The 12,636-nt window shown below is 46.2% G+C and overlaps 1 protein-coding gene across 1 annotated transcript in view; it reads left to right on the forward strand.

The window, feature by feature from the left end:
* CLCN5 (chloride voltage-gated channel 5) overlaps positions 1 to 4,991 on the forward strand; it is a 78,719-nt gene extending 73,728 nt beyond the window's left edge. The window contains 7 exon segments of the mRNA XM_031944624.1: positions 96 to 129; positions 132 to 278; positions 1,318 to 1,545; positions 1,548 to 1,715; positions 2,965 to 3,048; positions 3,051 to 3,180; positions 3,780 to 4,991. Coding sequence (XP_031800484.1) covers positions 96 to 129; positions 132 to 278; positions 1,318 to 1,545; positions 1,548 to 1,715; positions 2,965 to 3,048; positions 3,051 to 3,180; positions 3,780 to 3,867 — 879 coding nt within the window. The 3' untranslated portion in view covers positions 3,868 to 4,991.
* Positions 4,992 to 12,636: the final 7,645 nt, after the last annotated feature.

A 12,636-nucleotide genomic window follows, 5' to 3' on the forward strand; every position in this document is an offset into this window, starting at 1 on the left:
AAAATGATTGTCAGTGCTTAATTCTACCCCAAATGGATAGGCTCTGGCCTTTTTGAAAGTCATTCCTTATTAATCATACATTCCTTCTTTTGAAGGTCCCTCTGAGTCTCTTCATTCCAAGCATGGCTGTCGCGCCATAGCTGGGAGACTCCTAGGCGTGGGAATGGAACAGCTAGCTTTCTATCACCACGACTGGCCCATCTTCAGCGGTTGGTGCAGCCAAGGAGCTGACTGTATCACCCGCCTTTATGCCATGGTCGGCGCAGCAACCTGCTTAGGTAAAATTTGATGTTGGTTTGGGCCAAGTGCTGAGTATTTCGTGGTACCTGGAGGAAGCGGTAGGCGGTAGCTCAGTACAGTTCACAGGCCATCTGGGTCAAAGTCTGCTGCTGCTGGTGAAATCTGGAGCAAGTTAGCTCTGCTCTCTGGGCCAGAGTTCTCCCTCTGTGAAACAAGATGGTAGTAGTCCTAGCTTGCTGTGAAGTTCCAAATCTGTGATGTGAAAATGAAGGTGGCAAGACAAAGTGAGGATTTTGAATGAGTGTTAATATCCTTTGGGAGTTTACGTTTTAAAGCGCCTTCAGAAAGAGTGTGTAGACACTGTCTTGGGAGTCCATCAGATTCTCGGAATTAGAGAGGATCTGAGAGGTTCTTCAGCCCATCCCCTTCCTTCTTCCGCATACCTTGGTAGCCACGGTGTCCATCCTGTCGGAATAAAGCGTAGGTGACCCTTGATTATGTTGGTCTTTCTGATTGGCGTTCTATTAACCTTCTTCTTGCCCTTTTACTAGGTACCGCTCTATAGTTTCCTAAAGTAGTATTCTGACCAAGTCACCCTCCTAATTGAGAAGCTCCAGTGACTCCAGGAGCAGATACTAAATCCTCTGTGTGTAAAGACATGGAAAACCCTTCCCAAGCTGACCCCTTCCTCCCTTGCCAGTCTCCTTCCACTTGTCTCTGCAATTCTATCATCCTGCCCTTGGGCTGGCTGTGTCCCCTCAGTCTGAAGTGCTCTCCCTCCTCATCTGAGGCTCAGCTGACACAGTACTCACTGCAGGAGGTGTCCTCTGTTAGTACGTTCCTCTGTGATGACCTCCCTTTTACACAGACTGTCTTGTGTGTACATTGTCGTTTGCATCTTGTGTTCCCCGGTGGCATGTAAGCTCCTTCAGGCCAGGGTGTGTGTTAGGCCTTTTTTCAGGCCTTAGGCGCACAATTGACTTGACAAAGTAGGTGCTTGATAGATGTTTGTTGACTGACTAAATGGATTTTCCTAGTGACACCCTAATGTATCTGTACAAATACCGCACTTTTCAGGTGGAGTGACACGTATGACTGTGTCCCTAGTCGTCATCATGTTTGAACTCACCGGAGGTTTGGAGTACATCGTGCCCCTGATGGCCGCAGCTATGACCAGCAAGTGGGTGGCGGATGCCATTGGGCGGGAGGGCATTTACGATGCCCACATTCGCCTCAACGGTTACCCGTTCTTAGAAGCGAAGGAAGAGTTCACCCATAAAACTCTGGCAATGGATGTGATGAGACCCGTCAGAGTGACCCGACGCTCATGGTCCTCACACAGGACAGCATGACCGTGGAGGACGTGGAGACGCTGATCAGCGAGACCACCTACAGTGGCTACCCAGTGGTCGTGTCTCGAGAGTCTCAGAGGCTGGTGGGCTTTGTCCTCAGGAGAGACCTCATCATTTCAATTGGTAAGAGGTGAAAGGTTGGAAATGTGGTCTGTCCTAAAGCAGGTGCGTGTTTGGTTCACTGATGATGTCGGTGACTTCGATGTGGTAAATGTTGGGCTGTATTCTGAATAACCGAGGTCTAACAAACCCTGTTCAAGTCCCCACTGGCGTCTTACCATAACTAACTCCTCCACATAGGGAGCTGAGGGTGGTTAGCCAGTAACCACTGAGGTCTAAAATGGCCACGTGCAAATTGGAAGCCGAGACACAACGAAGACACTGTGAACCTGTAATAGAGATCCTCCCGTTATACTCTTGGCCCAACCTTTGGCTTCACTTATTTCCTAAACAATAGTGGACACAGCAGGATGTGGTCAAGCTCCATTCATACTTGGAAGAGCTGACTTTGAGTCCTGGCTCTGATGCTTTCTTACTGTGTGAACATGGGCCTAGTCAGTGTCCCTTTCTGAACCTCAGCTCCCTCATCTATAAAATGGGATAATCCCCTTCACACTATACCTTCCTTTCTCAAAGGATGACTGTGTAAATCTGAAAGCCTCTAGAAATGTGACTCCCTTAGCACCACTTGTGTCTCTCTTCTCAAAAAGTCTTGGGTGCTCCCATTGCCTCATCAGCCTGACTCTAGCCTCCTTCTCCACCCTCATTGTACTCTTCCCATGCACGTGGTCTAGTACACCATATGGCATGTTCTGGGCACATTCCCCAACTAGTTGTGTGGCTCTTACCTTGGGGTGCCCTTCCCCACCCTTTACCCACCTTTCCACCACATGCCATCGCCTCTGGGAACCCAGGGAGCCCAGGCAGCCCTTTAGACAGGCCTTTATGGGACATGGGCATTGGGGCCCACATGATGTTCATCTCTGCACAGGGCTTCTCTTTCTCCTGCTGGGAGCAGGAGCTGTGTCTTACCAACATCTGTCTCCCTTAGCACCAGCACGCAATAGGTACCAAAGAAGGATTGAATAACCCCATGCTGTAGTCCAAAATAGCGACTCTTCCTGAAAGCCGAGGATCTCGGCAAGCGTGGTCTGAGGAAAGGAAGCCAGGATCCCACATGCTTGTGACCTTGCCTCCCTTGCTTTACACCTCCAACCACGGGGTGCTTGGCAGCTTTACCGTCTACCCCAGGACATTTCTTAGCATAGAAATCATGAAATCGTTGGGAGACAGATTGCTCATGTGATGTCACTTGATGGGAAAAACCCTCCCAGCATTTCATGACACGTGGATTTTTTCCTTTTTCAAATAGAAAATGCTCGGAAGAAGCAGGATGGCATTGTGAGCACATCCATCATCCATTTCACGGATCACTCGCCTCCACTGCCTCCACACGCTCCCCGTCACTCAAACTTCGCAACATCCTGGACCTAAGTCCTTTCACGGTCACGGACCAAACGCCCATGGAGATCGTGGTGGACATATTCCGAAAACTAGGGCTTCGCCAGTGTCTGGTCACACACAATGGGTGAGAACGTCTCCGGAAGTCAGAGATTCTAGTCTAGGAGAAGGCAGGGGTGTTCCTGGGCAAGCATGTTGAGGGATGAGAGGAATCCTAGCAGGGTGATGACATCCATTGGCCAAAGAGATGGGTTTCGTGTTGCCCAACGTAGTGTGGGCTGGGTGTCCTTCAGCTCCCTTCAGGAAGTAGAAATGCTTCCCTGCCTTTGTGACACGGCTTTTTTACCTCTTCCACGGTCCTGAGCAAGACTGTGAGGCATGAACATGGAGGGAGGTGAAAAGCAACCTTTGCTCCCAAAATGACCTTCGGGTGCAAGTCGCTGTCTTTAAGAAGTGGGAATGGGAGCAGTGGGCTGAGTACAGAGAATTGGTTATGCCAGATAGCTTTCCCCTTCCTCTGTCATGCCCAGGGCCATGTTTGGGCCTTTAAAAGCATTTTCTCTGGCTAAAAAGAAGGTATCTAGACCATGGTAGTGTTGTTTTAAGCCCTTCCACTAATAGCTTGGGCTGATGAATGCAGAGAACCAAGGAGGGAGGATGGATTGGCTGCTGCTGAAGCACAGGTAGGAATGGTCTTTTGTCTTGACTTTTTCATTTATAATTTAGGCGGCTTCTGGGAATTATTACCAAAAGGATGTATTGAAGCACATAGCCAGATGGCCACCAAGATCCTGATTCCATACTTTTCAACTGAAGTTCCAGATCTGCACTGGGGATCCACCAACTAGAAGATGGGACACTATTGCAATTGTTCAGAAAACCCAAGTACCCAGTGCAGTGACGGGAGCATTTCCCATTTGGAATGAGGCTGACAATCACATATTGTTGGTGACTTCCCTCCCAGCTAACCCATTGCACTACAGAATCTTCTCATTTGGAGAGCATGCTCCCGAGGCATTTGGGAAGTTACATTGCAAAGATTTCATGAAGGAGTCAAAGAAAATTGCCATAGGAGGATGCTCTTCCTTCCCTTCCTCTCCCTTCTTTTCCTTCCTTCCCTCCCCTCCCTTCCTTCCCCTTCTCTCTCTCTCTCTCTCTCTCTCTCTTTCTCTCTTCATTCCCTCCATTTGTTACCCTTCTCTTTTTCCCCTTCCTTCCCCTTCTCTTTTCTTTCTCCTTCCTTTTCTTACCCTTTTTCCTTCCCCTTCTCTCTCCTTCCTTCCCTATCCTTCCTTCCCCTTCTCTTTTCCCTCTTTTTTTTTAATAAGATCTTTATTTTTTTAACTTTGGTAACTAATGATTAGCCAGCTCAGCCATCACTAAAACCTCTGCAAAGGAACCTCTTGGCCCTTGGCCCCCTCCCTGGTCTTTGGTCCTTTTGGGGTCCAGACCCACCAAGTCAGAGCTCTGTTCGGGTTTGTCGACAGCCGGGAAGAAGCGAGGAGTCCCGTGGGATTCTCCGCAGCTTGGGGGAGGGGTGCATTTCCAACAGGTGGTCCTGTGCCTGTTAAACTATTTAATGGGATTCCAGATTCTCGTTGTCCCCACATATAGGGTGTAGGTGGGGGATGGGAAAAGCTCGCCCGCCTCTCTTTGTGGGAAATTCCTGGATCCTCCCAGAATGCTGCTTGATTCACCCTCTTGCTGTACGCATGGGGAGGCCCTTCTGTAGCTTGCTTACTTGTTGCTCACACTACTTATATCAAGAGCAAAAATGTTATATAGCTTTCTCTCTGCCTGCAAAAAGGCTCCCTCTTAATCAGCTAGATTTGTAAACAGCAGCAAAAATGATTTCTTCCTTGTTCCTGAAACAAATGCCATGTGACAATTGATTCATTAAAGGACGTTGGGAGAATAAAAGCTTTTGTGGAGATGTGATAGGCGTTTTTAAGCATGGAAAGGGGATGGGACATTGCCAGCAGTGGGTGGAAATCACACATGGGCACTTGTAAGCAAAATCTTTTAACTGGGAGGGAGGCTGAAATGAAAGAGCCAAGAAGCAGCAGCTTCCTCCTTATTAGGGACCCTTAAACAAAAACTGGGTGCTTGCTTCTTGGGGTATTGGAAGGGGGGTTCTTGGTCAGCTGTGGACTAGTCTGCTTGGACGAGATGTACTTGAAGTCCCAGAGATTCTGTAACTGCGGTCACGGTTCTAAGATCAATCATAATAACTGACCACAGAGACCTCAGCTACCATCTCTGAGAGTGGGGGCATGGGATACAATTCACAAGGACTAGGTCACTTGGTCCCTTCCTTTGCCTATGTCCACTGGGCTTTCGGAACTCCCTATATATTTAGGCATTTGGACTGAGCCTACCATGGACTCTCCTGGGAAATCTTCAATCCTCTAAAGTTTCTTATGATCCAGGTTTGAACCCTCGTCCCAGGAATCCCTAAACCCTCAAAATTCCCCTGGGCTTCATGAGGGTGGCACTCAAGGGTGCTATGGTAAAATCAACAGTCCTTTCGTTAGAATCCTCTGAGAAAGTTATAGAGCGCCTGGTCTTTTCATTCACTGTTCGGGAGAGGGTTGCTTCCCTTTATTTTACCCACACGTAGGTCTCTTCTGATCCCCATCAGATAACCCCATGGGACTTGGTACTATCGCTGACAGAAAACATCCCCATATGCACATGGACCAAAGGTGGCCCACACTGCTTTTCTTGGCACACTGATTCTCTCCCTTTGGGCAGGAAGACAATGGCTGCCGTGAGCCCCTTTTCCTTCTCATAAGTTGGCCTATGTGACTTGAATTGACTTCTGTTTGGTAAGTGTGTTGGCTGGCATTTCCAAACATGTACCACCCCACCCTACCCTCACCCCGACAAACACACACACCGACACTCATGCTCTCACACTCTCTCAAACTCACATTCACACACCTCATACACACTCACATTCGAGCTCCCTCTGCTCAGTGATGGCCAGACCTTGGTGCCAGTCCATCTCCCCAGCGTCCCAAAAGGACAAAGGTAGTTCTACCTCAGAATTCCTTTTCAGAGGCCCCAAACTCTCCTTAGAGATTTTACTCCGGATTTTGCAATTCAAATCCTAGCCTTTGGAAGTTCTTTTATTGCATATAATTATTTTGGAAATGTCAGGCAGTCACAGGGCAGCAAGTCTCTCTTTAAATGTCAGAAAGGCCTTGCCCAGGTAAAATAGCAGTAAGCTTCAGTAACACTCCATTTTCTGCTGCTTTGACTTGGTCAAGCCATAGGCTGCATGCTGAACTAACTGCCTCGTGGAGTCACCTGGAAAGTCAGGCCTCTCCCCTGCTGATGTTTGCAAAGACACAAAATCAGGGGTCCTGTCTGTCACTTGGTGTTCTCCAAATGCTTCCTTCAGGTCCAGGTCGGCTCTTAGTTCTCACGTCTCTCTGAAATCTTTGATGGTTGAGGCAGCCCAGAGATGCCACTTCCAAGCCTGGAACTGTCTGTGTCATCTGTGCTGGGGGCTGTCGTGTGGCTCCCAAGCTTTTCCACACTTTGGCTTTTTTGTTTTTACATTGTGCTTATTTCTTCCTTGCAACAAGGAAGTCGCATTAAGTAAACCAAATAGATACAGCAACACCCGTGTCTAAAGGATGTGGACCTTTAGTCTGTCAACTGTTTAGTGAGAAGAGAGGCCTTGTTTGCCCATTGCTCACTGCCTTGACTTGCCTTGGCTCTTGGGTGTTGGTTCCCTTTGCATTTTTATTGTTGCTATTGCTCTTCTCTCTTTCCTATATCAGTTCAGAGGGCTCTTTCAGTGTTTCTCTGAGTGGCTTGAAGAGCACAAGGATTTCCCACAACTAGTGTGAGTCACAACTAGTTGCCACTGTTCCTACTTGTTTTCTGGGGTTTTGCTCGAATCTCTTGGGTCAGCGGTACCTCTCTTCCTGACGTCGATCTCTTTGGAGGCCGCACCCAGGCGTGGGATCGCTGGCTCGCGTGCGCCTCTGAGCTCGGCACAACTTTTCCCACTTGTCACCCAGACGTAGTCGTGGCCTATGCAGCGTGTCCATCTTGACACACTTACAACCCCAGGGAGCTCAGATTTGTCTCGATTGTGGCTGAAGCTTCCTGTCAACTTGCTAGTTCAGCACATTCACAGAGCCTCTTTTCTTGGCCTGAAAGGCAAATGTGGCCTGTAGTTAACTGTTAAGCCAAACAGATGCAGGGAGCTCTGACAGCCCAGGCCAGCGGCCACATGGCCCTAAGTAGGGAATTTTGTGACCCACAGATTAATGAGCGAAGGCTCATCTGGTTAGTGTAAAAGCAGCCGACTTGTTCTGGATGGGAGAGGAGGCTCGTGCTGGAATGCAATTGATTACTTTTGCAGAGTTCTGGCTTTCCAATGAAGAATATATCTATGGATGGCCAGCCCCAAAAGGGATGAGGGGCTGTTGCTTATTCTTTTCAAAGGAGATCTCTTGTTCATTTGTGTTTGCACATTTTCATGGATTTGAAGTAGGGAAGATAGTTAACTCCCACTTATGGAAAATGGTGGTATATTGGGCAGGAAGCATGGAGGGTGGAGAAGAGGGGCAAACTCCATCCAAGAGGGAACACTTGGGGAGGGGAAGCAGAACTTGTTTAGACTAATCATATGAAACAGCCCCTTTCTCCCTGGCCTCAACTTCCCCTGGCTTCACTCTCCTGTCAGCAGCCTGGGACCCAGCTGCACGGTGGGAAAGAGGCAACCATCCCATGGCTTCTGTGGATAATGCTCTGCTGAGATCATCTCAAGTCACTAATCCAACAGCAGAGCAATTCAATTGTTTTGGCACCAAACAGCTGGATCTGAACAACTCTTGGCAGGAAGAGCCGAGAACAGGATTAAAATCTCCAATGAATCCTCAATTCTGTTAGAACATGAGCATGAGAAAGTAATGGTGAATTAGGATACTTTGAGACACTGCAGAACTTGGAAGCAAAAGCCCTGGGAGCTCGTTAAAAGGAAAGAAAAAGGTTCTTAAAAAGTTATTGCTGAAGAGTTCATTAGGAGATGTTGCTATTATGCCCCATGTGCTGTATGGATCTAAATGCTTCACGAGGGGTATCTATGTGCCCCAGGTGATTTTTGTGCCGTGAAAGGCACTTTTCAAAACTCGAATTATCGTTAGTGATCAGAGACTTAGCTGCCCCAAGCCTAATTTCCGAATGCTTGAGATCGGAAATGCCCAGTGTTTGTGTTTTGCTAAGTATACAGTCCAACAAAGGAGGAAGGAAGCTGTTTTGTCTCTTCCCGCTCATGTTTAGAGGGAATGTGTCAGGAGGTGGATGTGGGGAGACATTCTGAAAGGGCATGTTCAAGGGAACCTCGATTCTTTTAAGAACTAATGTGTTTCAAACATAGAGAAGAGTTTGGAGTAACTTGGTGAGTATTATGGGAAATAAACAGTGCCAGTGGGAAAAAGTGCCACTGAGTAGGTACCGTTCCCAGCTGTTTGGCCTGGAAATGTGGGAAAATCTCCCCTAGCCCTTTCCCCCAGGCCTGGTATCTCCAAGATGTAATATTCCCATGCTTCCAGGACAGTGAGGTCAGAGCAGAAAAATTCATTAAGAGGACCAAATGGGAGAGGTGAGAGTGGAGTTGAATTCAGTTGGGGCTTGACGGTTTATTTTCACAGGGATGGAGGCTCACACGGGGAGGGCCACCTGCACTCGGATCACCAAGCTGTCCTCAGCTGCCACATGTTTTTGCCCAGTCTATAGCATATGTTCCCAGGCAGAGCAATTTCCTAAGCCCTGTGTGAAGGGGACATTTTGTTAACTGCATCCCAATTCCAGGCATTATTAAACAAAGGCTTTATGGAACCGAGAAGGGTTTACACAAAAATGTTCACTTGGCATTGGACCACGTGCATTTGGACCTCCCCGGATGGTAACATATGGTGCCGCCCTCCCTTGGGTTGGTATGGTTGAGGGAGCTCTGTAGCCAACTGCATGGCAGTGGAAAATCAACTCCAAAAGCCATCGACAATAAAAATAATAGAGTCCTGAGTCTCCCTTTTATATACTTCAGAAGAGGAACCAACAATTCCAATACTCCAGAGTTTCCTGATGGAATAGGAGGTTGCTGCAATAAAGGTGAGATTTAACCTGTTTACTGTTTGTTCTTTATTTGGAGGTTCAACCTAAATGATAAAAAAAAGTTTGTTAAAGATCTGATTGTGTTGCTTGTTACATGGAAAGAATTTCTTGGAATTGTGGGCGTTAGCAGCTTGAGAGGATGCCAGAAACTCTTGCTGGCCACATCCTCATTTCTAGACATCTGGATTCTGGCTTCATTTCATGGGTGATACAGGAAATTAAAATTGCTTTCTTTCCACTGTGCTCTCTAATTTTGCCAAATCACCCCAAAAAAAGAAAACATTGCAAGACTGACCTTTACACACGTGTCCCAAACCTTGGTGACTGAAGATCTGCGTTTGAGAAAAAGCAGATTGTCATTCTCTAAAATTCATAATTTTTAAATGGACCCTCACGGCCCCCTCTGCTCTCTCCCCTCTTCCTGCCTTTCCAACCCTCAGTTCAAATAACTCTTCTCTTTTACTTGAGGAGTTTACTGACTGAAAAATAATTTATTGGTAATGAGATAGAAGGATAAAGGGTGAAGGAAATGGTGTGGATTCATTTAAAGGAACCAGAATAAAAAGGTTCATCCATTGTGTGAACATATACTTCAGAATATCGAGGCAAATAACATGTTAAGCATTCATCTCAGCACTGGGCCATGATCTGTGGCAGCCTTGATTTACGGTGGAAAAGAGCTAGAATTAGAGTCCAAAGACCTGCATTTGAACTCTGGATTTATCGGAACGTGGTTAAGCCCCTTTTTCCTTCTTTAGATCTCAGTTTCCTCCTCTGGAAGATGAAGGGGTTGAAGTAGTTATCCTTTGAAGTCTATGACCCTATGTCAGACACGTAGGAGATGAGAGTCTGAGATCGGGCTTGTCCTGGGATGAGAGTTCTTTAATTTGTTTTTAAAAGACTGTCCTGAGGAAGAGATAAGAACTTGGGGCAATTGAGGGGATGGAGGTAACAAAGAGGGCACTTTTGGCTTGCTGTCATTGGGAAACACTTTCTAATGATGAGAGCTGCTGAGAGCTAGAAAGGACCGCCAATGCGTTGCTTCTCCTCTTGGAGGTCTTGTCACAAATGTCATAGCAGGGACAGCTGTTGTGATTGGCTCGAACAGACGACTGCAAGGTCCCTTTCTTCTCACAAATCCTGCCTAGACAGATCTAGTTCTCTGCCTGTCTCACCACATAACTAATTCCTCTATCCTTTGGCTATTAGTATATATCTTTAAGAGAGAGAGAGAGAGAATGTGTGTGTGAGACTGTGTAGGGGTGCGACAATGTTTTCTGGAAAGTGACCTCAAATCCTTTCAGTGTGATTTTCTGTTAGTCTAGATAAGCTCAGCGTCGTAAATGTTCTTTTCTTTGAAACTGCCCTTAGAACCCTTGCCACAAACCACACGTGGACAAGTTCGTTGCTTAATAAGCCGGTGAGCCCACCTTCTTCTAGTCTTGCATCCAAAACCCTGCCTTATCATCACCAGTATCTGAGGACAGGGCTGCCACTTTGTCATAGGCACCAGGACCAGTACAGGCTAGGGCCTGTTTTCTGAAGCCCAACATAGATTTCAACTCGGCCAAAGAAACCAAACGTACCCAACTGGCTCTTGAAGTTTCTGAAAGTTGGGAAGAGTTCTACAGAAACCAATATTTTACTCATATCTGTAGGTCAACCGTAACTCAGCATCCAGAAAGTTAATGGAGTTAGAGTTACCAGAGAAAGCACCGCACAGAATTGTGCCAAGCAGTTAATCATATGACAAAGGGTTGCCAACCCTTAAGATTCTTCCTTAGCTTTATTCCATCCTTCAGATCCGTGGGCCCTTCTCCAGAGGCACAGCCTGCACTGTGACTCTGGCTCAATGTCACATGAAATGGTGTGAAGTATGTGGGGTTGGTGGAGGGGAACTGCTCTAGGGACTAGTTTTGTGGGAATTGAAGCATCTGGTGGGTACTACCTACCTCACAAGGATACTGGGAGGAGAAGGTGGCCATAAATGGGAAATAGTTTGGAAAGTAAAGTTATTAAGTGAACATCAGGTGGAATTCTGAATAATCCTAAATATTTGGGGGATAGCTGGTTGGGGCAGTGGATAGAACACTGATCCTGGTATCAAGAGAACCTCAGTTCTTATATGGCCTCAGACACTATGTGACCCTGGGCAAGTCATGTAGCCCTGATTACCTTCCCACCCCCCTTCCCAGGCCAAATGCTTCCACTTTTTTCAGGCTTTGAGATTATCACTCCAGGTAGAGCTCAGATGGCTTTCTTTCTTGCTTTGTCAGTTTACTTGGTATAGTAGTCATTCATTCTGGTGCTTTGATGTCATATCATGTGCTGGCAACATAGAATCTCTACAGCAAGAGTTTTTTTTTTAACATCAAATTAATATTTTAGGGGATCCATGAAATTGAATGGGGGAAAATTGTGTATTTCAACTGACCTTAAACTAAAATATAGCATTTCCTTAAATTATGAATTTGGTTTTATTTTTTAAAAACATATTTTAAGAAGGGGTCTTTTTGTAGCTTTCGCTAAAGGTCCAAGGGAGCTAGGACACACATAAAAACAATGACAAATGCCCAGTGTACAGCAAGGAACTGCTACACCTGCAAAAACAGAACCCTTAAGTAATGCCTAAGGAAACAGTAGATAATTTGGATCATTATCATTGATTCATTAACTATTGTTTAATAGAGAACTACATTCAAAAGGATATTCCAGCCTGGACCATTAGAATTTAGATTTACAGTTCCGATTGATGGGTGATGAACAGAACCAGCTATACCCAGCTAAAGAACGCTGGGAAATGAGTGTAGACCACAACATAGTATTTCCATTCTTTCTGCTCTTTGCTCGCATTTTTGTTTTTCTTCCCAGGTTATTTTTACCTTTTTTCTAAATCCGATTTTTCTTGTGCAACAAGAGAACTGTATAAACATGTATACATATATCACATTTAAGATATACTTTAACATATTTGACATGTATGGGACTGCCTGCCATTTAAGGGAGGTGGTGGAGGGAAGAAGGGGAAAAGTTAGAACAGAAGTGTTTGCAAGGGCCAGTGTCGAAAAATTACCCATGCAGATGTTCTGTCAATAAAAAGCTATAATTAAAAAAAAAAGAATTTAGATTTACCCATTAGAAGACTGTTTGCTGAATTCTACAAAAAAGCATCCCGATGTCAATTTTCCAAATGAGAAAGGTCACTGTCTTTTTTGCCCCAGGATCCCGGGACCTCATTCTGCCCACAGACTTTGTATTGGCATCTCTCCCCTAACTTGTGCCCTCGGTTATATCATATGCCATTGAAATGCTGCTGCTGGGACCTTGTTGCTGCTGCCCAATTTACTGGTGTGATCAAGGAGAGCTTTAAAGAAAGTCCCACCCATGTTGACAAATCTCCCCCACAGGCCTGGCACACAGGACTCAAAATGCCGACATTGGGATTCAG

The sequence above is a fragment of the Sarcophilus harrisii genome, chromosome X, assembly GCF_902635505.1.
Source record: "Sarcophilus harrisii chromosome X, mSarHar1.11, whole genome shotgun sequence".
NCBI lineage: Eukaryota > Metazoa > Chordata > Mammalia > Dasyuromorphia > Dasyuridae > Sarcophilus > Sarcophilus harrisii.